Raw genomic sequence first — 27377 nt, 5'->3', positions numbered from 1 at the left:
ACTATAAACCCACAGATCCAGTAGAAATAAAAATAAAGAAAACTATGCCAAGGCACAATATTAACAAAATTGCTGAAAACCAGCTGCAAAAAGAAAAATGTTAAAAGCAGCCAAAGGAAAAAAGGAACATGTACATCAGACTTCTCAATAAATGAGGCAAACCAAAAAAATAATGGAGACACATTTTTAAAGTACTGAAAGAAAAAAAAACTCATTTCTTTGTCCAGCAAATATATGAAAAATTGAAAACAAAATAATTTTGTTGGATAGAAGAGAAGAAAAACTGAAGAGAAGTCATTACCAACAGATCTTCACTCAGGAAAAGTTAAAAGAAGCTTTTCAAGCAAGTGGGAAATGAAACGAGATGAACATCTGGATCCACACAAAGGAATGAAGAGCAGCAGAAGATGGATATGGGGGTTAATATAAAATATATATTTTTTGTGTTCTTTAAAGGATAAATGACAGTGCAAGGTTCAAGAATAATTTTTGTGGTAGCATAACATGTAGATTTTTCTGACTATTCTTCTCTTTTTATTTTTCCATATTAACTTTAAAATGAACTTTCCAGATCCAGAAAAAAAATTTTTTGATATTTTATTGGAATTGTATGAACAATATACATTCATATGGGAAGAACTGTCAGCCTCATGATACTTAGTTCTTAGCCAAGAATGTAGATCTTTTAATTTTTTCAAGTCTACTTGTCTACTTTGTGTTTCTCAGAAGCATTTTGCAGTTTTCTTCATATAGATTTTGTACATTTATCTAGAAACTTAAATCTTAAATATTAAGAACTACTGACTTGTGAAAATGAATTAGAAATGAAGACTGTTTCTGAAGTTAAATTACAGGTCAAAGGGGAAAAGTGGAACTGAATTTATAAAGCTTGATTTACATGATTTTCAAGGAAAAACATTTTTAATATAAGGTAAGCATTTATAAAAATAAATAAGATGATTAATAACTATAATAAAATAAAAGAAGAAATGCAAAATGTACCTTTCTTCCCTTGAATAAGCCATTTTGTTTAAGTTGGTGTATCTTCTACTAAAATTAGCAGCCTATATACTGTTTTTCTATATTTTTTACCAATTATTCAGAGAAGGGTGTTGAAGTCTCTGAATATAATTGTGGATTTGTATCTTTCTCCTTTCAATTCTATCAGTTTTTCTGGAAGTATTAAGTATTTTGGAAGAACTGTTGTTGGTACACAAACAAGTCTTCTTGGTGAACTGACCTTTTTAACCTTACATACTGCTCTTATGATACCTACACTTTCTGATATTAAAAATATAATGTAATTATTAATATGGTTGGATTAAAGTCTACTACCTTATTAGTTATTTTCTATTTGCCCCATGTCTTTTTTCTTTCTTCTTCTCTTTTTTGAATTGTTTTTATGATTCCTTCATATTTCATTAGCTTATTAACTATATTTCTATGAAAATATTTTAGTGGTTTTCTTAGGGCTTATAATTTACATCTTTAGCACAGTCTATTTCAAATATTAGATTGTTCCATGTACAAGCTAGAAAACTTACAAGTGTACACATAAAATTCCTCCTTCCCAATTTTTGTTATATAAAAAGTGTCACACACTTGTGCTATAAATCCACAATAAATTTGCAACTATTATTGTCTTAGACTGTTAACTATCCTTAGAACAAGTAAAAATGAGGAAAAAATTATCCTTTTTTTTTTTTTTTTAAGTAGGCTCCACATCCAGTGTGGAGCCCAACTTGGGGCCCAAACTCATGACCCTGAGATCAAGACCTAAGCTGAAATCAAGAGTGGGACATGAAACTGACATAGCCACCCAGTCACTCTAGGAAAGAAATGTCTTTTATATGTCATTTTAGTTTAATTTCTTCTTAAGATCTTTATTTCATTGTATAGATACAAATTTCTGGTTTTTTAATTTTATTTACTTATTTGACAGAGAGAGATCACAAATAGACAGAGAGGCAGGCAGAGAGAGAGGGGGAAGCAGGCTCCCTGCCGAGCACAGAGCCCAATGTGGGGCTTGATCCCAGGACCCTGAGATCATGACCTGAGCTGAAGGCAGAGGCTTAACCCACTGAGCCACCCAGGCGCCTCTAGATACAAATTTCTTGCTAGTATCATGGTCCTTTTGCCTGAAAGACTTCCTTTCACATTTCTAATAGTGCAGTCTGCTGATAATCAAGTATCTTCGTTTTGTTTACATTAAAAAATATTCATTTCTCCTTGATATTTGAAATGGAGGTGTGGAGCATAATTTCCCTCCTCTTGAGTATGGGTCAACCACTATAATTTGCTACTGACAAACAGAATCAGATGGAAGTGACCACGTGTGACTTAAAAGACTAGGTGTTAAAAGGCACCATGGCTTCTGCTTGCTGGCTTTCTCCACAGTGGGTGACAGAACCACCAAGCAAAGCCACTCCTAAATTTCTAACCCACGGAAACTAGGAGGCAAGAAATTTTTGTTGTTTTAAGCCACTACATTTGGGAGAATTTGTTACACAGCAGTATACAACTACTACTGGAGTTCTCTGGGTTTCTTGGATCTGTCATTTGATGCTTTCATTATTTTTGGAAATTTCTCAGCCATCATTTTTTGAAATGTTTCTTCTGCTCCCATCTCTCTCTATTCTCCTTCAGGGATCTCAGTTGCATGTATGTTAGTCTGCATGGTGTTGTTCTGCAGTGCTTGGATGCTTTCTTTGCAGTTTTAAACACTTGCCAAATCAGCCTCATCACGTCCCCTCACCTCTTAAGACATCAATCCCAGGTAAGCACCACTCCCTTCTCTGAGGGACTCCACAGGGATGTGCCTCTCAGCTCTTAAATTTTAATAATTCCAAATTCTTCCCTTTGTTCCCCCAGCCCTAGAAGGGTTAGCTGCTTCCTGAATTTGCTATCTTTGTGATCTAGTATTGTTTTATTATCTCTTAACAATTTACCCTAATAACAATTTTTATTAACATTTTATCTGTTCAAATAGCAGGTATGGTTTCTGTTTTCTAACTAAACCCTGACTGACTCAGAAACTGGTATGGAGAGTCTCAGTAAACAAATCCTCGAAAACGGGATTCTGGGACTTGTTGAGTTGTGTTGTTGGACTTGAGTATAGTGTAAGCTCCTTGCTAATAGAAAGTGGAATGTTGTGATCCATTTCATGACATGGTAACACAATTAGTCAGTATTACTCCCACTTACTTGGCCATGGAAACTTTTGTTAAAAAGAAGCATCTCACAGGACTAGTGTTCAGCAGAACAAACTTTGGGAAATGCTGGCTTAGCCATACTTCTCTATTCAGTGAATCCTCCCTAAACACATTAAGCACGTTCAAGTTGATGCTCATGCTTTATCTAAATTAAGAAATGTACTCTTCATTTGATCCTCAATCTATGTTATACATCAAGTGTTTAGAGCTTGTCCTGCCACTGAACCCAAACACCTCCCCAGAGGAATTAACTGGTTGTATTGCCTTATACATACTTCTAAAATGATAATTCTCACATTATATCATAGTTGTTTGTTTACATATATGCCTAGCCTACTAAATTTGGCTCTTTGAGAGAGTCCTTGTCTGATTCCTACTAAATTTGGCTCTTTGAGAGAGTCCTTGTCTGATTCCTCTTTATATATCTCATGATGATCAGAGGGTCTGGCATATACAAGGTACAATTAATTGGTATGGCTATCATTCATGAGAACGGTTACAGAGGCTAGCTATATGTATTAAGAAAAATTTGAGCACTTTGAATTTGGTATTATTCCAGAAGAAGATAAACAGACATGTTTGTTATTTGAAATGAATTTGTATATCATTCTTCCCATGTGGTACAATTTCCCCTCAAGAGTAGAAATTTGTTTTTGTCCCATTTTACATTTTTGTTCACCCTAGACAGGCAAATAATTCAGCTCAATAAAAATATATTGAGTAATTGCTGTATGCCAGGTACTATAGCAAACCTTAAGTATACAAACATGATATGTATAAATGTTCATAGTTCAGTGAGGAGACAGACTCAGAGTCAGGGAAATTTTACTATCAATATGATAAGTACGATAATGGAAAGTATATACAATTTGTAGGAGTTGTTTAGCAGAAATGATAAACTCTTTATGAGAAGAATTAAGGAAGACATCCCAGAGATTTCTGAGCTGGAGTTTGAAGGAGGAATAGTTCTTTAAGCTGACCAGAGGCAAGGGCATAAATTAAAAACAAAAACAAAAACATGGAGGCAAAAAATAGTCAAATTTTGAAGAACTAAGAACAGTTTCAGGAGCATTAAGCACCAGGTGCTTTGTGGCAGAAAATGAGGCTGGAAATTTAGGCAAAGGCCAAATCATGAGAAGAGCCTAAGATGCCATTCTAAGGAACTTAAACTTATCAATCAGGTTATGCGGAGCCAGAGATTTTTCCTTTCCTGCATTGGTTGAAATGTCTACTATATACATGGAACAAACATCTCTTGAGCACTATTAATACTGCATGCATTTTACTGTGCACTGGATTATTTCATGGGGTTGTACCTTAAAGGCACTTCATAAAGGACATTTTTGTTGTTAAGACAGATAGGCCAGATTTCATTTATATTTTCTATCCTTTCAATTGATCTTATCATAAACTTGCAGGACAGTATTTCTAATTCTGTTGGTAATGCTAAGACCAACACTTTGAATCATTTCTGCCAGGCAGCAGATTTTTCAGGAACCCATTTTATAAACTAAACTTAGTCTTCTATAGGGGGAAAATTATTTCCTTTATTCCCTTTCTAAATGTCATAGCTTTCATATTTTTGTTGTACATTACTATCTACATATCTCTATTTAAAATTAGCCCAAAGAAATCCACATTTTTTCAGCCTACAAACTCTTCTATTTAAAATAAATAGAAGAAAATGAGAAATTTTCCAAAATGAAGGTAGTAAGCATCAGGAAGGAGTCAGAACGATCCCTGGAAAGTAGAAATAATGCATAAGAGAGTTAAATTCCAAGTATTATCTCAGTAAGCAATACTAAAATATAAGTGGAAGTCTGGGTATCAAAACACAGAATTACAGAGATAACATATAAAAGTCAAATGGCCATCGCTTCTATAATAGAAGGTCAAGGAAACAAGTAAAACTTGAAATTTCAAAATCAGTGATGGCATAGACAGGAATGAGCAGTACCTTATTCAAGATGGTATTCTTATACAAAGCATGTCCCCAACTGTTTCCTACCAGTGTCCTGAATACTGGTACAAAAAAACCTTCACACCTAGATGAAAACAAATGATCTGAAACCAGTTGCTAACTTGTTACAAAAAAAAAAAAAATCTAGTTACCCTGTTATAATTATTCTCTAAAAAGAGAACCAGAGGGAAAGAAAATATGCTTGCACTGCAAAGAATCATGAATTTTAGTTAGATATGGAGATGAGTGCCTTGAATGAGAAGGTTGCTCGATTTTGGATTACATATTGTGAAATCTTTTTCTGGATGTTTCTAGACATAGGTGGATTATAAATTGTATATCTTGCTGTGAGCAAGGGAACAGACAAGATTTCTCAAGATCCTGTCAAGCCTGGTGATCTTTGGAAATGAAAGCCTAATTAAGAGGCTCCCTAGGGACAGGTCAAAGGAGTTCTTTTATCCCTACTGCCCCTATTCCAGTTCCTTGATGCCTATTCTGCTCCTTTCATTCAGCCTCTCTAAAACTGAAGAATACATACTATGCAGTTTCCACCTTTGCTGCCTCTACTGTAAATGCATTAGACTATTAGAGTTAAGAATTTTAAATACCTCCTCCCTTATCTATAAACTGATGGGTTTTATTTCTGAATAGAGCTTAACATTTAAAATTCTTCCAAAAAAATTTTTTTTCAGTTGGACAACAAAACTTTTTAATTTTTTGAGTCTGACTATATACCGTAAAAGTCCTTCAAATACCTTTTAATAAATCTGATGAATACGTTGCCAAATTTCACTTCAGATTTGTCTTCCTTCTGGTTTCAAAGATTGTGTTGCATGCAATGACTTACTTGGGTTAAACTGTTAGAACCTACTGATGTGTCTCACTTCTTTGAAAGCTTTAGGGTAAGTGTTTCTACAGTATCACCCAGAGAGTAGCAACTGATGGATGTTTTAAAACCTAACATATTTTAAAGTAATTAATGCCATTCCCTTGATAGTACAACGAGGAAACGTAGGGCATTTTATTGTTTTTTCATATTCTCCGCTCTCTCACATGAAAAATTAGTGACATTAATTTACGTAAGTTTTAAACAACCCTGTAGAGGTGAAAATGTTCTAAGTATGACCATTCTATGTGAAAGAGTTTTCCAAGTTTAGAAGCAGGTGTGGGTACTGCTGCAACCCCAGCAGCAGTCTTTCCTCAGACAACTCCACAGCGCCATGTTAAAATTTTAACTTTTATAATTCAAAATTTTAATTTCTAAAATTCTAACATTTAACTTTAAGTTTCCTCTTACCAACGCTCATAAGGAACATCTAAAAATCAAGATTTAGGCTTCAGATGCTAACCCTCACTAGACCACCACTCCAACCACCAGCCCAAATACTACACGCCAGCTTCGCTCGGATCAGCAATTACCTGCTCCAAGTCTTTGGCTTGATGATATAGTTGCACCTGATTGGTGCATCGGCTTGTCAGTCATAACGAGAGGTGGGTCCTCAAAGGCCCGTTCTAAAATAGACGCTGTGTTTTTACGTCATCTGCCGGCGACGAAAGCAGGAGGGGGGCTTGTGAGCACAAGTTGGTGGTGGCGGGGGTAGCTTGCGAAGGTGTCATGGCTGCTGCCGTTGAGCTTAGTCTCTCGAGCAGTGGTGACAGGAGTCTGGAGCGGAGCTGCAGCCCCAGTCTCTCCCAAGAGGTGCTCTGCGAAATCTTTCGCTCTCTGCATAGCCTGGTGGGACAAGTGAGTGGTGATCTGGGAGTAGCGGTATGGAAATTATCCGGCCCCTCCCCCCTTTTTTCCTCTAGCGGAGGCGGGGGGCTGCGGAGGGCTGCCGGGGACCGGGACAGTGTCTGAGGCCGGAGGAGGAGCCCGAGCCCAGCCGTCTGCAATCGGAGTGAGGATCGCCATACGGGCTTAGTTCAGGATGGGTTGCAGATCAGATTTCCTTGCAACTCTTCTCCCCAAAAGTGAGAGAGTATAGTGTAAGTGAAAAACCTGGCTCCGAGAAGAACAGGCTTTGAGAGAAGGAATGTGTAAAAAGCTTTGTGGGTTTTGGAAGGTGCCCGGCGCTCGCGATCCCCTTACCTTCAGTGAATTCATTATAGAAATTGATAGGTTCGTACGATCTGAGAGTTTTGGAAAAGGTCTCTCCGCCTTTTTTTTTTTTTTTTTTTTTTTTTTTTTTTTTGATGACTTGCTTTTAGGAGTCCCTTGGTTTATTTCTTTTTTTCCTTCTGGATGTTTTGTGCATCTTTTATCCTTTCATAGAGGGAAGAAAATAAAAGGAATTAATGTAGATACTTCTTGCATAAAGTTGGATGAGTTATCCATGGTTGATACAGTTTGCATCAGAACTGTTGTTTAATCGTCATTTAAGTATTAACTAATTTAACTGGCTGATTAAATAGCTTCTGCAGAAATGTCATAATAAATTGGATTTAAATAAAAGTACTCCTTACACTCTATTCCGATCAAGTCACTATTTTGTTTCATGAAGTAAAAAGGAAAGCATACTATAAATGAGAAACAACTTGAAAATAAGTTTGCTTGCTTTTAAAAAGGAAATCTTTTCTCTTGTATCCTGGAATATTTTCCAGTTCAAAAAGTTTGTTACGGGGTTGGTACTAGTGCCCGTAGGAGGCACAATGTTAACTTCCTTTATGAAGGCAGAACATTTGTCTGATTTGTAAAAAAAAAAAAAAATTTAAAGCCGTGGGTGGATGGAGAATAAATTTTTTAAAAGGTTACTTCAATATTTTTAAAAATCCTAATATGTTTGTCATTACTCTAAGTTAAAATTTTGTTTGGTGTAACAACAATTATTAATAGATCTGCTAAAAGTTCTAACTTTTGAACTCAGTTGTTTGCCACGGACTTACTAAAATTTTTTAAAGACCTGGGACATTAATATTTTAGTTTTATCACCCAAGACCTGTAATAGTTTCATAGTTTAAGAACGTTTTATGTGCTGGACATTAGAATGTTAAGGTATATTTGTGTTTTAATATCAGGATGAAAAAAGTTTATGCTCACCTATACTTTACGGAAGTTTTATTTTCAGTGGTGAGATATTTTTTTAAAGTAACATTAAGAAACAATTTAAACATTTCTTTTGAAAATTAAATACTGAATTTTTAGATCTCATTTACAAATCTTTATATATATATATTTCATGATTTAAGTTCACTTATGTCACCTGCCAAAAATGTTTAGAGTAAATATTTGGAAAGTTTACGTGACACAGTAAAGGAACAATCTGTACAAATGTCAAGAAATTAAATCATTCTCATTAATTAAATACTAACCATTTTTATATTCTCTATATTTTGAGATGTATTGTTTAAAAATAAGAATGAAAGCCACAATACTAATAAAATTGCCCCTGGAGGAAATCACTATTTACTTTTGCAACAAGTTTACAGGATGTTTAAAAAAAAAAAAAAGTTTCAATATGCCTAAATTTCATTCTGCATACTATCATTATATTGTTGGCTCTCCTCAATAGGAAGCCTAAAACTGAATGTTTAAAAGTATTCCATATTTCAAATTTATGGATTTTAACATTATTGCTTGCCTCTGCATGGCTCATTTTATCAAGTTGGAAGCATTTTTTATTGTTAGCTTGGAGTTTTATACTAATTTTAAATTTTTACTGAAAATGCATACTTAAGTAGTCCATATTAATGTGAGACTAATACATTTTTGAGTGAATGATTTACAATTACAAGTACAAAAGGTAGAAGTGCAGAGAACTCATTACTAATAGGGAATTTGTTGAATAAATAGTTGGATATATTGGGACAATTTTAAAGTTAATCTGTATCATTATTATGTGGTTTTCTTAAAAAACCAAATATCTTTGTGTTTAAAAGGCTTACATAATTATGTTAAATTGAAAGGAAAGTATGATCCCAACATTACGATTTATTTTCTGTAAGTTATTATTTTCTCTAGAAAATTTGATGCTTTATTTTGGTTAAGGATTTGTCTGTGTTATCCCTAAACTCTATTCATAAATTTGTTATCAACTGATTTTAATAGTCTTAGAGGACTGTAGAAGTGCAGTAATAGTTTACTTCCATATGTAAGTTGTTGTCTAATGAAATTTTTAAGAGCATTAATAGAAATTAAGATTAATGCAGTAATCTAATGTAAAACCGTAGTGATTATAAACTAATCTTTGCCAGTACAGCCTATCCGAAACTTCCTATTTCTTTATACTTACCTGATATGTACTTTAAATGTTTCTTGTCTTGTCTTATGCAAAGGGTGGTAAATTTTTGTCATATAGTATTTATTCAGTACAGTACCTTTTTGGTAACTTTGGATCTCCCGTTCTTTGTACAGTGATTCATCTTTTTGTTTTATAATCACAACTCATAACATCTATATTTGAACTAATGTACAATTTGCCTTTATTTTGTTTTAGAAAACATGACTTTTAATAAAAGATTTCTGAAAAAACAATAAACTTAATCCTACCATGCAGTGTATCTTTATAGTATGCTATAAATGCATATCCCTAGAAAAGTTTTTGGAGTTCACCTGTTTTTTTTTTTTCTGGAGGTTCACTTTTATTTGCTTGAAAGCCTGGAGATGGAGGCTTTTCCTCTAAAATATCCAATGATTTTGATATTAATTTTATATGTAGGTTCTTGGTAGTTTTCTATATATAATTTTATTCTAATAGGTCACACATAGCCAACTTATAAGAAGTTTTATATGACAAGCCCTCACACAGTATTAGAAAATACTTTTAGTGAAAGATCTGGCCATTCTATTCAGTCTCTGACCATTTATTTCACTATTGTGGAAGAGTATTTGTTTTTCACTTTAAGATTTCCACAGCTAGATTGTAGATTTTTATTTGAAGTAGATAAACATGTTGCCATTTATCCCTAGACTTTATAATATGTATGAATAATGTTGATTTTTAAATTACTTTAAAATTGTTTAAAGTTGAAAATAAAAATGTGATTCAGAAAATATCAGAGTAGTGATATATGTCAGTTATGTCTTTGTGTACATATTTAACAAAAAGGAATGTTTATATCAGAAGTTCCATAAATGTGCCTCCCCTTCTGTTTAATGGTCTGAGCTAGAAGTACTGAATAGGGCAAGCCTATCTTGGCTCTCATCCAAAGGTTTTAGAAAATGAAGTATCAAAAAAGCCTCATCTTTCCATCGTTTGTGGATGGTTTCACCTGCAAGATGGTCCCATTACACAGACCCAAGAACAGAATTAGAATGAGAGGTCATTGGTTTTTTAATGAAGATTACACCTTTCTTGGCCTTTTAAAATGGTAATGAGAGCATTTTAATGTATCATTAAAAATCTGGTAACTTTGAGCTAAATAGGCATGTTACTCTAAAGTATTATTTTTGTGACATCCCATATACACAGCTTAATCATGTAATTTTTGTGATGTTGCTGGTTTGCCCCTTTGAAGCTTAACCTCAGAGATGATGTGGTGAAAATTACAATCGATTGGAACAAGCTCCAGAGCCTCTCGGCATTCCAGCCCGCTTTGCTCTTTAGTGCACTTGAGCAACATGTTTTATATTTACAGGTAAATTTCTTGTTAAAAACATTAAATCAGTATTGAGAATAGAAATTAATTGTAGTTAAATTATAAACTAGAGTATTTGTCAGTTCTGTCTTACCACTGTATTAACAGTGTTATCAATAAATGGTTACTTCAGCCAGATTAGATCCAAATCTGTTAATTTATATAGTGGTCTGGACAGCCTCAGGAATATAGTCCAATAGGCCGATGTGGCTGTGAAGACTGAATGAATGCAGTTCTATTCAATTCTAGACTTGCACTGAAAATTCAATACAGTTGCATCTATGGTGGGTTATAATTAAGCAATAAGACACGGCAGGTGTGTGTCATGCTATGATAATGATTCCATGCCTTGGGTGAGTTTGGAGGCTCATGGAGTGCTTTCAGTGGTTCAAGAAGTGGCATTATCCCAGCATGACACATCCTGGAGTGTCTATTGCAATTAAACAGTTTCAGCATAGTTTTTAAAAAGAAAGTAATTTCTGTGACATTAATGTCTCATTTTAGTAAGTAGCCAGTCACTATTTTATCTTTTCTTTTTCTTAACAGTTTGAAATAATTCATCCTCTATATTAGAAATGAACATTGAGTTATTTATAATAGTACTGTTATATTTTTTAATATTTCTGTTCAATAACTGAACAGTATTATGACCTTGCTGGTTTGCAGTTGAACATCTCTGCAATTATAATTGTTGTTAAGTTTGCAGTTTATCTCTAACCAAAGTGTAAAATATGAAGTGTCAAAAGGTAAGTGGAAGAACTCTTGGATTGGTCATTTTACTGCTATTAAGATGTTCTAAGGTTCCAGAAGAGTACTTGGTAAACAACAGAAGCAAAATTATAGGTATAAAAAAAAATAACTGGAACATTGACAACTATGGATGTGTTTTGATTAATGGAATAAACATTAATTTTAAGCCCTCTGTTTAGTGACTTTATGGGAAATTTTAACTCTGTTTCATATTGAAATAGTTAACCCTGATATTAATGGACAGAAATAATGAGCGATAGAACTCAATTGAGGCCTGATTAAGAGGGGGGTGGTTTTGAGTAGTATAATTTACATTATACAATTGGGTTGTTTTTTGTTGTTTTTTTAACCCACTCTACTATAGTGATAGGCATATATCTCTTCCCAGCTGTGGATCTTGATAGTTTTTTTTTTTTCCCTTGTCATTTTCTTTTTCAAAAATTTAATTTCATGACCCAAGAAGATATCTTGCCATGTCAGGAAAAGCCTGAGTATTCACTCAGCATAACACCTATATATTTCATGTCTATGCTCTCTCCTTCACTTTGGCCAACTGCAGTTTCAAGTGGAGAATCTCCAGTGATACAGTGATAATGCAGGGCTTTGCTGAGTGAGAGCACTGGCTCTCATGTTAAGGAGGAAAAATACTAAGCCTTAGTGTTCTGAGGAGGCATTTGAATGACATGTTAATTAAGTGGCATTGGTGCCAGAGGCTGAGGCTTTGATTTGGCACAAAATAAAAGATGAGTGACAGAATGATTCCCTCAAAGAAAATTTTAAATTTCCTCAGGTTTTCTTTCTTTCTTTCTATCTTTTTTTAACAGATTTATACCAAATGATAATGGTCACAATAGCAGAGAACAGCAAACACTTACATGTGATCAGATCTATGTATACTGACATGCTAACTTTTTATATGTAATTGATATTAAATATTGCATTTACTTAACAGAAATTTATATAAATATTAAATGTATAATTGATTTTGATTAGTTTGAACCTCTGCAGATGGAATTCTGTTCTTCTCAGCCTTTTTTAGCAAAGCTGCAGCCTCTGATTAAAGAGGAGAATACAACTGTTGTTGGAGAGATAGAAAAAACAGAAACGGGGAACAAGAATGAAGTAAATGCCAAATTTCCCATTAGTGACCTACAAGAGGAAGAAAAGCACAAAGATTGTGATTTAGGAGATGTGAAAAAGACACAGATCCATTATGATCCAGAAGTAGTTCAAATAAAGGCTGGAAAAGCAGAAGTAAGAAGGTTTTATTTGGGGGGGGTATTATTTTAAATCTTATGCTCAACTGTTAAAACATGCATACTTATTGTTTATAGATTGACAGACGAATATCTGCATTTATTGAAAGAAAGCAAGCCGAAATCAATGAAAACAACGTCAGGGAATTTTGCAATGTTATTGATTGTAATCAAGGTAACTACCTGGAAGAAGTTAATTTTCATAGGCTTTTAAGCACAGTTTTTAGAGTTGCTCTGATTTTTCATTTGTTTTTAAAAATGAATAACATTAAGTTACAGTTTATTTCACAGGTTTATTTAGAAACTAAGGCAGTGGAAATTCTTTCTGTTTAATAAGACTACATTGCAAAAATGAGTTTCGTTTTGGTTATGCCAAAATCAAATAAATGTGGACATAAAAGGGCTAATGTTTACCACAGGTGAAGATTCTTTTTTAAAGTTCCTTTGGGAAATGGAGATGAAGTATGGGTGGCAGCATTTTTCAGTCTCACTAATAAGAAGGAACTAAGCTATATAAATTTTGAGCTGTAAATGTATTTTTGAAATTATGTTAATATATAAGTAAACTTAGTAAAGTTAATACTCCTCAAGAGGGAGCAGTTTTCTCACTACTCCTGAGCTTTCTGAAATGTTTTGTCATGATAAAAGCAATCTGTCATCAAGACTATGGTGTCTTATGCTTTTTTCCTTTCTCTCATAGTGTATACATTTGCTATTTTTCATAAGATTCTCCTTTTCCTCTCTACTTGATGCTATAGTGTAGTTACAGATCTGTAGGTATGCTGTAGAATACAAAATACTGCAAAGCACTGGCATAGATCTTTCTCAGGCATCATAGTAATAATCAGAACAAGTAGTTCTTAGAAAAAATTACGGAAAAGAGTTCCTAATTGGAATGAACATTTTTCTTGTTGCCTCTGACATCTCTTAGCTAATTATTATGAATACAGAATTGTCAAATGAACCTAGAATTGACTCTTACATTGGTACACTGATTCTCTTAATAATGAAATAATACAGGCTCAAGTGGGTCCTAAATTCAGCCTTTTCTGCTATTAACATTATACATGCGTAGACTTAGTATTATTTTCCTGTTAGCTTTTCAGAATAGGTACAGTAGTGGCACAATCTCAGGTACTACAGTCCATCCAACTGCAGGCAACCCATGAGAAAGGGTTTGTTGAGGGAGCAAGCACATGTGTCACTAATGTTATTCCTCTGCTCTCCCTGCTAACTCTATTATTATAAACCACCAGGGGATAGAAATTGACAAGAATTGAAATGCTCAGCAGGATTCCTTGGCCCATTCAATCCCTTGCTGGCTCAAAACAGTGCTAGCAAGAATTGCTGTGGAGAGTGACTAGCACTCACACATTCACTATCTTCACACCATGCTGAATTTCTCACTGATGGGTCAGTTAATCTATATACTTGGAATATAACTCTGGAATGGATGATAGCTTCTTTTTTTAACCCTTAGCCCCATGAAATGGGAGAAAGAATGGAGAAGTGATGGCCCTTTAAACGTATATTGAGGTGTCTCAAAAGAAAAAGGAAAGAAGAAGAAAATGATTCTCTTTAGTACCTATATATAAAAGATGAATTTAGAATTATGTTCACACACTTTATTTGTCAGCAGACCTATTTAGGAAACTCAGACTGAAAAAAAAACCACATGAATGTATTGTCATGTGTTAGTGTATTCTTTTGATACCTGTCAATCTGACCTAAGTATAAACAATAGATTTTTTTAAAATTCCATAGGGAAAAAATTTTCTTTCAGTATCTCTTTTGCCATCTATTTTTTATTAAAAATCAAGGGAATTTTTCAGGAAATTTACTGCAGTGCATGATTTTACTTAATGTCATTTTAAATATTATGAAACATTTTTATATTATGTTAACATTTTTCCAGTTTTCCCCCTGGGTTTGTAATTTATCTGTTGATACCTAATTTGAAAAAAAAATACACTTTTCAACTTAAAAAAAATTGGAACAAATTTTTACAACTTATCTTTCCTAAAATTGCATTTTTTGAAAAGAGTGGTCTGGAAAGAGATAGCTAACTTTTGGTAGAGATTTTTAAAAATTAGCATTGGAAACCCAAGTAAAGTGGAAAAGTATGTGTTATTCTTGAGGTTTTAAGATTTTTTTGTGTGGAGTTCTGAAATAAAAATGTGTTAAATGTATAATTAATCTTTATTAGATGATCCTTAATTTGATCAGTAAATAATATTAAAATGCTGAATTTTTTTAAGGTTTTTCAGTAAAAGTAATGAGTTCAATTTATTTCTGTGATGAAATAAATGGAATAATGTCTCTTTGGCATATAGAGAATTAAGTGCTCTCTATAAAATAAAATATTTTCTCTAAAGACCCAGATGGTTTGGGGGAATATTGGTATTTATTAAAAATTAAATTGTGCCATTGAGTGCGAAGGACTTTTCTGTATGCAAATCTGAAGATTAGGTAAGATTAAAGATTATAAATTTTAGAGGGGGAAGTTTACTGTATTTTATCCTGTATGAGATGGTGATTTAATTACTATTATTTAAAATGATAATTCTCTTACTAGTAGTATGTTAATATGAATTATTAGAAGTTTATCAAAATCTCATACATTTGAAGTTAAGAATATACTTATACTCATCTAAATTCTCCTTAGAAAACAGTTGTGCAAGAACTGATGCTGTTTTTACTCCTTACCCGGGATTTAAAAGTCATGTAAAAGGTAAGAACCCACTATATATCTTCATCATTGACAGCAGCTTGTTCTAAATTATAAGGAAAATGAAATAGATATCACTTCCTATCTAAATTTTATATATTTTAAAGCAAAGTCTTGCCTTCTTACTTGAGTTGATGGTCAGATGGATATGAAATACTGTTAGAATTTCTGACTTTTAAGCCTATTAAATTATATTTCAAAAGTTTCTTAATATAGTTTCTAGAGTTGTGAATACATATGGACCACAGACCAGACCTGAAGGAATTCAGGGGTCAGGTCATAAACCTAACAGCTTGCTCCGAGATTGTGGCAATCAGGCTGTCGAAGAAAGACTACAAAATATTGAGGCTCACTTGCGATTGCAGACAGGTAAGCAGAGTGCTGGGTGGTGCCCCATAAATGTACCTTTGCAAATAGTTAAACTCAGTTTATTTAGTTACAGAGTTTCCAGTGAGCATCTGCCATGTACAAAACATTGTTCTGGTTGGTACAAAAATGAATAAGCATAGCCCTTACTCTCAAGGAATCTACAGTTCATGTGTTTATGTTCTTCCTACTCTTACACTTCTAACCAACTTGAGACTGTTAGTAGAATGGGAATAGATTCCAAGTAGATCCTGACATTCTCAGTTTATTAAGTCACAGCTGAAAATTAACATAATCTTTTTCCTGCCACCAATTTCTTAACTTAATGACTGTGTCTTATTCTTATCACTCACTGTGCTAGTATTACTAAGTGTGATCCTAGTCCTCAAGGATCTTTCAGTCAGGATAAGCATATAGATCAGTAAATGCCTTAGGGGAAGTGAACTAACATTTATTGAATAATACTAAGTGCCAGTTACTCTCAGAGTATTATCCATGTCAACTCACTTAATATTTAACAGTACCCTTGTGCGTTGTTGGTGCCGTTATTGTCAGATAATAAAAATGAGTTCAGAGACCTCAAGCACCATGTCCAAGGTAGTAATGACAAGTAGGAATCAAACCTCAGTCTTAACTGGCTTCAAAGCCTGAGTCTCCCTCCCCATTTAGTCACCAGATCCTGTTGATTCTATCTTCTAAATATCGCTCAGATCTACCCAACTCTACTTCCACAGCTACTACTCTAGTTAAAGTCACTGTGTTCTCTACCTTGGACTGATAAAAGGATATCGGTTGGTTGCTCTGCCACTAGACTTCTTCCTCAAGACAAATTCTATACCAGTAGCCAGATTGCTTTTCCTGAAGTTCTGATTTGCTGATCTTGCCACTCCCCAGCTAAAAATTCTTTCATAGTTTCCTGTTACCCTTATATGCATACCAAACTTAGTATTTATTCATTCATTCCACAAAAATAAGCCAGGTGCTATTCCAGGCACCAGGAATACATGTGAACAAAAATTCTAGTATATAGATTGTATGCTACACAAGAAGAGCTACAGATAAAGCAGCTTGATAAAGTGAAGAGAAGGGATCTTGGGATGAGGGGATTATAATTTTAAGTAGCATGATCTACATCTATAGTTCCAGCCCCATCTCTGGGCTTCCTCACTTCCACTCATTTGGCTGTCCTAGGGCCCTGACCCAGGCTTTCTCTCCTGCCCACACTTTCCCCTCTTGATCCCAGATGATACGGACTCCCCTTTCATGTAGTCTCAATAGCACTTGGTACTCCCTGTCATCCTTTATAGCAGTTATCACAGTTGCGTGCGTTTAATACCTGTTTCCTTTGCTAGAGAGTACGGTCTGCGAGAGCAGACAGTCATGTTCATTAACTTTGTGCTTGTGCAGTTTCTGGTACAAAACAGGTACTCATGAGTTTTTAAATGAACAATTGTTCTTCTCACCTTTTCACATGATACGCAAAGTACAGTGGGTACAAAAAGTTAGTGTTTAGCTCTCTCAGGGGAAGTCAAGAGATGGTACCCCTGGTAAAGTGACATTTGCACTCTTAAAGGATTAGTTGGGAATTTGTCAGCAGGCAGGACCAAATTATTCCAAAAAGAGGCAACAACATCTGCAAAAAGCACTGAGGCACATAAGTTAAGGAATTTCTGAGTCCAGTCTCGCTGGAGTATTTCCCGAGTGGAAGTAGAAGAAGATAAGACTGAGTAAAACTTCAAGGGTAATAAGAGGTTAGCATTAAAAATTAATCCTCTCTCCAATAACAAAACGCATTTTTAACAAAAGAACTGTGTAAAAGAATGGACTAGCTTATTAAGTCTAATAGTATCAGGGCACGGTGACTCAGTCAGTTAAGCGTCCGACTCAAGTTTTGGCTCAGGTCATGATCTCAGGGTCATGAGATTGAGCACCACTGGGTTTTGCACACTGGGCGTGGAGCCTGCTTGGGATTCTGCGCCCCAACTCCCCAGCCACCTCTCTTTCTTTCTGCCACTCCCCACCACCCTACCCCCCTTGCCGCTTGCACGGGCTCTCTCATTCTCTATATATGTATTTTTAAAAGTCTAATAGTATCAAGTAGTTAATTATGAAAAATCTTTTGAATGCCTGCTGTGCGCCAAATTCTGTTTCAGACACAAGGGATACTGAAATGATATAGTTGAAGTCCCTAGCTTCAAGAACCTTGTTATCTGGAAGAAAGAATAATATCGAAGTAGAATGTTATGGTGCTATGAAGGAAGCATATATGGTGGGGCACAAGGAGCCTCCATGTGAAGGCATTTTAGGCAATGCTCCACTGACTCAATGAAGCTTGAACTGGCTCTTGAAAGATACAGAGATGAGCCATAGAGCATTCTAGGTAAAGGGGGCAGCAAGAGCAAAGTCAATTAAATACATTACTCATTTTACCTTACTCAAGAGTAAGAATGACCCAGATCCTGAAATAAACATTCTCAAAAAAGAAATCTATTTCTAGAGTTTTTATACTTAACATGTTGATACTTTTGATATGAAATTTGCCCATATGTTTTAATTGCATAATGGTTATCTAATTATGTATTGTCAGTAAATATTGAGCACCTGTGTAGTTTGTGAACTGATGGTTCCTAGGTTTGTGCAGTGCACAAGCTGCACAGCCATACCTAATGAACAAAACAAAATTATGCCCTCCTGGAACTTATATTAAAGTGGAGAAATGGGCAATAAATTAAAAAAATATAGGGCTGTCAGGTAATAGTAATGGTTTGAAAAAAAATAAGAGAAAGGATAGGGATTACAGTGGGGTGGGATAGGTGGTATCATTAGTACTTTTTAAAGGGTGGTCAGAGAAGTTCTTGCTGGTAAGGTAACTTTTGAGCCCAGACCTGAAGTTGGTGAGAGCAAGCCTTGTGAATATGGAGGTAGAGGAATCACAGGTGTGAGAGTACTTGGCCTACTTGAATAACAGAAAAAAGGAATCAAGTGACTAGAATGATAAGGGTGTGGAGAGAATGTCCAAATTGTGGAGGACCTTGGATACTACTGTAAAGGCTCTGGTTTTTAATCTGAATGATATGCAAAAGTACTAGAAGGTTTTGAGCAGAGAAATGACACTCTCTGACTTCTACGTTTTAAAAAGGGTCACTGCTGTATTGAGAATAGGCTATGAGAGCAAGGTAGAAACTTGGAGACCAATTTGGAGATGGTGGTATCCATAAAGAGATGGTGGAAGTCTAGACAGAATGGTCATGTTGTGGTGTGAGAAATAAGAGGATTTGGAATATAACCATAAACTGAAATTTGAGTAACCTTAATTCATCTTTCCCCTCCACAGAAAGGTTGTTAGGTAAGAATTAGGATAAAGCTCCTCTTTAATATTATTTTAGGTTAAAGGAGGAAATGGGGCATGTAAGGAGAAACAGAAATTAAAGAAAGTGATAAATACATACAGCAGTCACTGAATTGGACTGAATTAGGTGTTCCTATGCATTTTCCTCTCAAGTCTTAACTGTCCAAATCTATCAGAAGTACACACTGTTCTATACAGGAACTCTTCAGTAGCTTGTAATGAATTTACAAGTAAAACTAGCAAAATAGGAAGCATAAATGGGGCTGGAGGAGAGGTGCAAAAGAATACTATACCCCACGGTGTATAATATTGAAAATGTGAACTAAGGATTTCGTTTTATTTTACTCTTGTTCATTATCTTCTCAAGCTTAAATATTTCCCATTCCTCTGCATAAGTATCTTCTTTGCACGTTTGTTTGTTTTGTTTTTTGTTTTTTTGTTTTGGAGAGAGAGAGAGAGCAGTGGGAGGAGCAGAGGGGGAGAGAATCCTGAAGCAGATTCCCCACTGAGCCGGGAGCCCGACACAGGGCTCGATTCCAGGACCCTGAGATAATGACCTGAGCCAAAATCAGGAGTTGGCTGCTTAACTGACTGAGCCATCCAGTGCTCCTGCATGGAATTTTAAGAACAGAATTTGTAAGAAGAATTATTCAATAGTATTTCAGAATTTTTTTAAATCTATTTAGGTGGTCCAGTGCCAAGAGACATTTATCAGAGAATTAAAAAACTTGAGGATAAAATCCTGGAACTGGAAGGAATCTCTCCTGAATATTTCCAATCTGTAGTAAGTATAAGTGTCCTTTAAAAAAAATCTGTATCTATTTATATAGAGAGAGTTTATTTTGCGATGCTTCATCATGTTCATTTATCTGCTTACAGGTGAAACGCCATTTTAATAATTCAACAATGAACATAGTCCTATGTGGGGAGTTACCTAGTTTTTTAAAAAATAGTTTTTAAAAATGTGATTCTAAACATTGTATTATTTGTAGACTCACCTTTTTTTTTAATTGTATTTTTTTTAGTATAACATATTTAATATAAATAAACATATTTATTATATGTTACCCAGATTCTCAAACTGGAGCCATTTCCATAGCATAATAAATCAACCTAGGTAGTTGTCAGTCCTGTCACTATGAACATGCTGTCTTGTAGAACAAAGGCTTCCTTTGGGACCCTGCTCTGTCAGTTACCCTTCTGTCTCTTTAATCCCTCCCTGTCCACAGACTCCTTCCCTCAGCTCACACATGTTTGCTTCTCCATACTAGACAAACACCTGAATCTGCCACCCTATCTTTTTCTTTACCTTAACCACCAAACTTTTTGAAAGACTAGTCAATATTTGTCTAATTCCTCATTCTAGCACTTATTTATTCATTCATTCTTATTCTCTTTTCCAGGGACATTAAGAAACAATGTTGTGCTGATAAGTCTCTCTTTGTCGCATCAGCAGGTTTTAGACAAGCGATCCTGAGCTGATTGTGTTATTTTCCTCAATCTTTTGGGGTGATTATACATAACACCTGCCTTTTCTGAGGATTAGTTTTCTTTCTTTCTTCTTCTTTTTTTTTTTTTTTGTTATGTTTAAATTTTATTTCTTTATTTTTGGTTTTCTTTTTTTAAGCAGCACCATGTTAAAAAACTAAATCATGTAAAAGGGAACAAAATGTTTTAATTTACTAAGTTTTTAGTGAAAATTTTACTAAAACTCCTATCTGAGAAACTATGTAAAGTAACTCATTAGCATGAATCATTATAAGTCACTGGTAAAAATAAAATTAAAATTATTTTAGGTGTACCAGCAGTTTTTCCAAAGTGGCAAACTGGGTATTAGAGTAAGGTACAGAAAAGAAGTATTTCCAGATGAAGAAGGCAGGTAATATAGCAAATGTGAGTAGTGAAACCCAAAGATGAAAAATTTAGAGAAAGAGTTTCAGTGATTTATTCCCCTCAAATGAGGTTTACTAGAGTTCTAAGGGCTGAAGCAAGGATTAAATGAGATAATACCAGTCAAGCACTTAGCACACTGTCTAGCACATGGTAAAACCTCAGTAACCATTAATATTTATTTAGTTTCAGAAACCACATATGAAGTAGCTGTATAAATGTAGATAGATCATACAGTTCCTCTGGCTCTCAGTTGTCTAATTTAGATTTCTTGGTTGTACTAAATAATTACAAAGATCTTTCCAATTTTAGGATTATTCTTGGAATGTATCTTCCTATAAAACTTGGTGAAGTATGCTTTTTCTTGTAACAGTCTACTAAACATTGTTCCCATTCAAGCTGCCTTAAATAATCCCTAGGCAGGTTACTTTTCTAGTTCAATTTCATACTTTGTTAATGTAGTCCTTGTTAACGTAGAATTGATCTTATAAGAAAGTATCACAGTATTATATGCCCCCAGAGAGATCTTGCTTCTTCATTAATGTCTTTGATTTTGACTTACAAAGCTTAACATCTACCTGTTACTGAACTTGGTTAGCGAAAAAACAGCCCTTCAAATCATTATCTTGTTTTGGGGGGATCTCTTATACACAGCATAAAATGTTTAGAGTATTTGGTTGGAGGTAAAATAGTCAGCTTATAGAGGACCTTAACTGCTATACCCAGAAGTTTAAAATATTTAAAGTTTAAATGCTGTTGAAAGCATTTGAGCAGGAAGGTAACTTGAGCACATTATTTGGAAGATTTATCTAATACTGTTCTGGAAGGTAGATGAGAAGGAAGAGACTAAGATTAAGGAGACAGTATTATACTAGCTTAGATGTGAAGTGAGATCCCGAACTAAGGACAAGAGAGTGAGAATAGAAAAGATTAATGCAGGAGATAGTAGGAAATAAAGTTGACAAATACTGATAATTGATTGGCTGTGGAAAGAGACAGAGCAAGGGTGAATCCACTTTCTGATTGGAAAAATTATATACCATCATTGACAGAAATAAAATCTGAAGGAGGAGATATTTGGGGAGGAAATGTGAATTTAAAGTCCTATCAGGATATGCAGATAGAAATATCAGGTAAGCTTTTCAAGAGTAGGACTTGTATAATTGGGAGAGTCTGTAGAGGTGATGGTTAAAACACAGAATAGGTAAGAGCACTAAGACTATCAGAGGCCTGAAGTCTGCAACTCAGTGACAGCGTAACTTCAGCAGCTGGCAGCATTACAAATTAGCATTACAAAAAGGCATTACAAAAAAAACCAGAATTGTCCTGGATGTGTTGGGTTACCATACCTGTAATAAAACTGGCACTTTAAAAAAAATAGTTAATTCTATTAAACAATATATATTTTATTAGAAGGATCACTTTTGGATTAGTATTGGAAATGACATGTCAAGTCAATAGTGAGCTGCAAGTAAGCACAAAACACTGAAAAGCTTTAAACATTCAGATTAACTCTGTCCTCAAGGCCTCTGAATAAATATGGCACAGGCCCAAAGGGAAGGAAGATCTCATAGTCACCCATCCATAATAGAACAAATGTGCTATCTTTAGAAGCTGCACTCCTTGCTTGCAGTAGATCCAGCGCTAGGAATGTCCGTGCGCATGAGAGGAGTTATACACATACCCTGCAGAGGACGTAACATGTAATTTATCACTCTTACTATCCTCATGCTGGGAATACACGTGTGGCAATTACATATTTTTACATATCTTTTAAAGGTGTGCAGAAAAGACTATATAGGCTGTACAGTCTTCTAGCTTCTAAAGTTAGTAAGGAAAATTTGAGCCCATTGAATTTCTTAAAGGATTGAATTTTTGTAGAAACTGAATTCTGAACTCTAAAAAGATTTTAAATGAAATCTTAGGTGAACTCTAAACACAGGGAAGACTCATAGTTGAATAGAGATTCGTTATTATGGGTAACATTAAAGCACAGCATATGAAAAGGGAAAAGCTAACAGGAAAAATAAATTGTATTTGGTTCATAGAACAAAAGCAGACTGACTATATGAATTTCTTTTCAGTTATGAAACAGACATAAAACCAAAAAAATGTATATAAAACAGGAATTATAACAAAGATTAGTGTTTTGTTGCACCTTTTAATGTAATCATTCTAAGGAACTTTACTCTTCACATTTAACATGGAAAGACTTGAATGTGGTAATGTTTAAACATTTTTAAGGGCCTGACTTAATAAACCATTTAAAACATACAATCCTTATGAGTTATTTCCAAAGAATTACTTACTGATTTTAAATTATGACCCTTGAAACAGTAAATATAACATGTTCACAAGTACATTTTTATAGCACTTTGTTCATTTTGTAGCATTTATCACTTATAATAATGTTTACACATCTGTTTTTCACACTATATTTTGAACCTCTGAAGGGCAACTATGTGTTCGTCTTTGAACACATAGACCATAGTAGGCATTGAATAAATATACAAATGAATAGCATTTGGCTGATAATTCACTGTTGGACTTTTGAAGGTCAGTTAACTTTCTTCCAAAGCACTGACTGGGTAGACTCTTAGCTCTAGTCTATAATGAGGGCAGGGAGAGTCAGCTGCATGTGCACAGGCCCACGTGTCCAAGTACGTGGTGGGCCTGAAACATGAGGTGAGAGCTGGATCTGGGTGGAAAATTAAATTGCAAACAGATTTTGGAGGGTCTTGAAGGGCACACTAACCAGTTTATAATGCCAGTGTCACTAGTGCACAATTAAGTTTCTGAGAAAAAGAAACCTGTAATTTAGGTTCCTGTATGGTGGCATTATGAACTCTGAGTTGGAGAGAGATTAGAATCAAGGAAGATAGTTTAGGAAATACCATTTTCCACACTGGGGAGAAATGAAGATCTGAATCAGGGTGGTGGGATGGGACTCACAGGGAGGAACTATTTAAGACACTACACCTAAAATAAGCCCCAGAGACCACGTTTTACTGTTTTCAAGGGACTGAATCATTGATTTCCTTATTCTCCTCATTCTGATACTTCTCAGTTTGGTTTTGTGATATGATAATAATCTGATTGCTCAGTGACATGGAAATTATCAATATCTTATAAACTCTTAGACAAACAAGGGGAAGTATATTTTAATCAGGTGTGTAAAAAGGCACCTCTTGGAAAGGTAGAAGACTGAGAAGCCTTCTGACCAAAATTAAACATTAAGCCCTTAACCTGCCTGTGGGCCCCATCACAGGTAGCCAGATCAGTTTGGCAAAGGAAGGAACCTGTTTATATAAGCACCTTTCCCCCCATATTTAATAATTCCAACACTTAATGATTTCCCACTTACTGTAACTACTGATAAGAGGCATATCTTGAAATTCTTTGAAACACTTTTTGACACAAAAGGAAACGTGAATTTTTACCTTCCCTTCTAAATCCCAGTGGTCAGAAATGTTCATGAGAACATTTTGCCGCCTACATTGGCAGTTTCTTTGTCAAATATACCAATATGCTAATTTGCTATTCTGAATTTTGTGGTTCTGTGAGACAAAGGACAAAATCTAAAAAAATTCACTTGGTCAGGGTTTAAAAGGTTCAGCAGCATGTCAGCGAGAATGTTGTCCGCTTAAGTTACAGACATTTTTACTCAAAGTGACTTAAACAGTGCTTCAGTGTTAATACTATGTACTTTTAATATCACTGTTTGGAGGGTACCTTCCAAGATACAAGAAGGCAGATGTCAGTGGCAGCTAGCGCTTGCTGAGACTTACAGGCTTTGTTTCTGCCAGAGTTCTCTGTGTTTTGTTCAGTAGTCTGTAAATGAAAATTGTGTAGATTTTCTAAGCATTGATTGCTTACTTTTTTTCACTCTTAATCTAGAGCTTTTCTGGAAAAAGAAGAAAAGTTCAACCACCTCAGGTAAGTTACTGAATTCTCTTTGTGGCTTCTGAAGCAGTTTGATTAGTTTTATACCTCCCTTATTAATAAAAGTTCTTACTCTGGTTGCTTTTAGATCATACCTGGCATTTAGGACTGGGGAAAAAGGGGGGGCAGCATAAATTTATGAACTTGAATTAAAGAAATAATTTTATTGGAGGGGCATGGAATGATTCAGAGGGGCCAGATATGAAAGTGTCTATCTAGCTGTTACTTGGAGCAAAAGGTTATCAGTTACAAAATGCTGAAAAACAGTAAATGCTCAGATGATTTACTCCTCCCCTTTTTAAAAAAGATTTATTTATTTATTTGAGATAGAAAGAGAGCACAAGAAGGAGGGGCAGAAGAGGAGGGAGAGAGAATATCAAGCAGACATCCCCCAACCCCCACTGCTGAGAGCAGAGTCCAGAGCCCTGTGTCCGTAAAGTTTGATCTTATGACCCTGAAATCACATGAGCTAAAACCAAGAGTCTGACATTTAATTGACAGATGCCCCAGCACCCTGCTGCACAACCCCCCCCCACCCTTTTAAGTAATCTCTACACCCCGTTTGGCAGTCAGACTCAGGACCCCAGGATCAAGAGCTGCATTCTCTATCTACTGAGCCAGCCAGACATCCTGTCCCCCTCCCTGCTTTGCTGACACTAGCAATTAGCATCTAAATAAAAAAGGGGTGTTTGGGCTATGTTGACTTCAGCCCACCACTGTCCATAGTACTACTATATTAATTAGTTGAATCTCAAATAGTGAGGTTCTGGTAGCTATAAACGGCAGTAATGTGAAATTAAAGTTGGAGAAGACTTTGAAATTTTTATTTATTTATTTATTTTTTCCTTGAAAGATTTTACTTACGTATTTGACAGAGAGTGAGAATACAAGCAGGGGGAGCAGCAGGCCTGGGGAGAGGGACAAGCGGGCTCCCCGCTGAGCAAGGAGCCCGATGCAGGACTCCATCCTCGGACCCTGAGGTCTTGATCAGAGCCGAAGGCAGATGCTTAACCCACTGAGCCACCCAGATGCCCCTTTGATTATTTTTTTTAAAGATTTTATTTATTTATTTGACAGAGATCACAAGTAGGCAGAGAGGCAGGCAGAGGGAGCGGGGAAGACGGGTCCCTGCTGAGCAGAGAGCCTGATGTGGGGCTTGATCCCAGGACCCTGAGATCATGACCCAAGCCGAAGGCAGAGACCTAACCCACTTAGCCACCTAGGTGCCCCACCTTTGATTTATTTTTTAAGAGTAGCATACTACTTATTTTTTTAATTGTAGAATTTTGAGTATATTTTTGAGAGCATCCATTTTTTCCAGGAGAGTTAGTTGATTTGCGGTTGACCCATCAAAAGAGAATTTCTAGCAGTTAAGCTAATCCTAAAGTTTAATTTTTTTATTGCTGATTATGAGAATAGTTGGTTAAAGAAAAAGTTTTTACAGTCCTTTCAGAGAGTAGAGAGGTCCAGATCTTTGTCATTAGAAAAGAGAAAGAAATATTAAGTTATTAAAATCAATAACTTAATAACCTTAATTATTTTATTCCTTTAAGTTTATGATATAGTCAACATATATAGTTCAGTTTAAAAATTAGTCTCATGAAGGAAAAAAAAGACATTTACCATATCTTAGATATAGTTCATTTAGCACTTTATCTGCATTAAGATACTTCAGAGTCATATTTAGCAATCTGTATTCTTGTTGTTTACAGCAGAACTATTCACTGGCTGAACTTGATGAAAAAATTAGTGCCCTCAAACAAGCTCTGCTCAGAAAATCAAGAGAAGCAGAATCCCTGGCTACTCACCACCTTCCCTGAAAAACTCTTCTCATTCTTGTCACTTGACTTTTTATATACGTGTAACTTACCCTGCAGTTAATTCAATGGCTATGTGGTCATCAGTGTAGCTTCCCTCGGGAAGCAGTGTTTCTTTTCATGTGAGTCCAGCGTGCAGCACGTTATCTTCAGATATTCCAGTGGATTTTGAAATGGTTAGGCATTAAAAGCAGCATTGTCAGTATGTGTTCCCTTCTGTTTTAAAGGAGGTATTCTGGAAATTGAGAAACTTAAAGTGAAAGCACATCTCTGTGTGTGTGTGTGTGTGTGTGTGTGTACCACAGAAAGCAAGATTTATTTTGAATAATATTTAAAAGGACTTTATATTTGTAACATCAGCGTTAACCAGTTAATTAGTTTAAATCCAACTTTGTACATAAGAGGCATTCACAAAAATTTATCAACTGAATATTAAATGAATGCATACACTTTTTTAAAATGTCAGTTTTAATGTAAATAAACAGTAGATCCCACCTTTATTCCCTTCCTGTGTGTCCTTGAGCAAGTTAATC

General features: G+C 35.1%; 1 protein-coding gene and 1 long non-coding RNA gene across 7 annotated transcripts in view; one reads left to right on the top strand and one right to left on the bottom strand.

The window, feature by feature from the left end:
- LOC116591286 overlaps positions 1-6714 on the bottom strand; it is a 55029-nt gene extending 48315 nt beyond the window's left edge. Inside the window, exons 1-2 of one of the 2 annotated variants that reach the window (XR_004285932.1) lie at positions 6592-6714; positions 5170-5257 (exon numbers count right to left, since the gene is read on the bottom strand). This is a non-coding gene — a long non-coding RNA (uncharacterized LOC116591286). The remainder of the gene's footprint in view (positions 1-5169; positions 5258-6591) is intronic. The other variant, XR_004285931.1, reaches the window with a different exon arrangement.
- A 49-nt stretch (positions 6715-6763) lies between these two features.
- Positions 6764-27344, top strand: MBIP (MAP3K12 binding inhibitory protein 1). 5 transcript variants are annotated; one of them, XM_032344059.1, is made up of 9 exons: positions 6764-6916; positions 10627-10746; positions 12526-12750; positions 12831-12927; positions 15418-15483; positions 15697-15849; positions 19882-19979; positions 24983-25021; positions 26743-27344. In XM_032344059.1, exons 1-9 carry the CDS (start codon positions 6788-6790, stop codon positions 26845-26847), a joined length of 1032 nt encoding a protein of 343 aa, XP_032199950.1. In that variant the 5' UTR covers positions 6764-6787; the 3' UTR covers positions 26848-27344. The 5 variants fall into 5 exon arrangements, with proteins under 5 accessions (XP_032199950.1, XP_032199949.1, XP_032199948.1 ...); XM_032344058.1 differs by having other exon boundaries at positions 26740-27344; XM_032344057.1 differs by having other exon boundaries at positions 6764-6940.
- Positions 27345-27377: the final 33 nt, after the last annotated feature.

Source organism: Mustela erminea, chromosome 5 (genome assembly GCF_009829155.1).
Source record: "Mustela erminea isolate mMusErm1 chromosome 5, mMusErm1.Pri, whole genome shotgun sequence".
Taxonomy (NCBI): Eukaryota; Metazoa; Chordata; class Mammalia; order Carnivora; family Mustelidae; genus Mustela; species Mustela erminea.
This window is presented reverse-complemented; position numbering and strand designations above follow the sequence as displayed.

Coding starts and splice junctions, on each gene's coding strand:
- MBIP (XM_032344056.1), top strand. CDS start 6,788: ATGGCTGCTGCCGTTGAGCTTAGTCTCTCGAGCAGTGGTGACAGGAGT. Junction 15,850..19,881: donor TCACTTGCGATTGCAGACAG/GTAAGCAGAGTG, acceptor AAATCTATTTAG/GTGGTCCAGTGCCAAGAGAC. Junction 25,022..26,739: donor GAAAAGTTCAACCACCTCAG/GTAAGTTACTGA, acceptor TGTTGTTTACAG/CAGAACTATTCACTGGCTGA.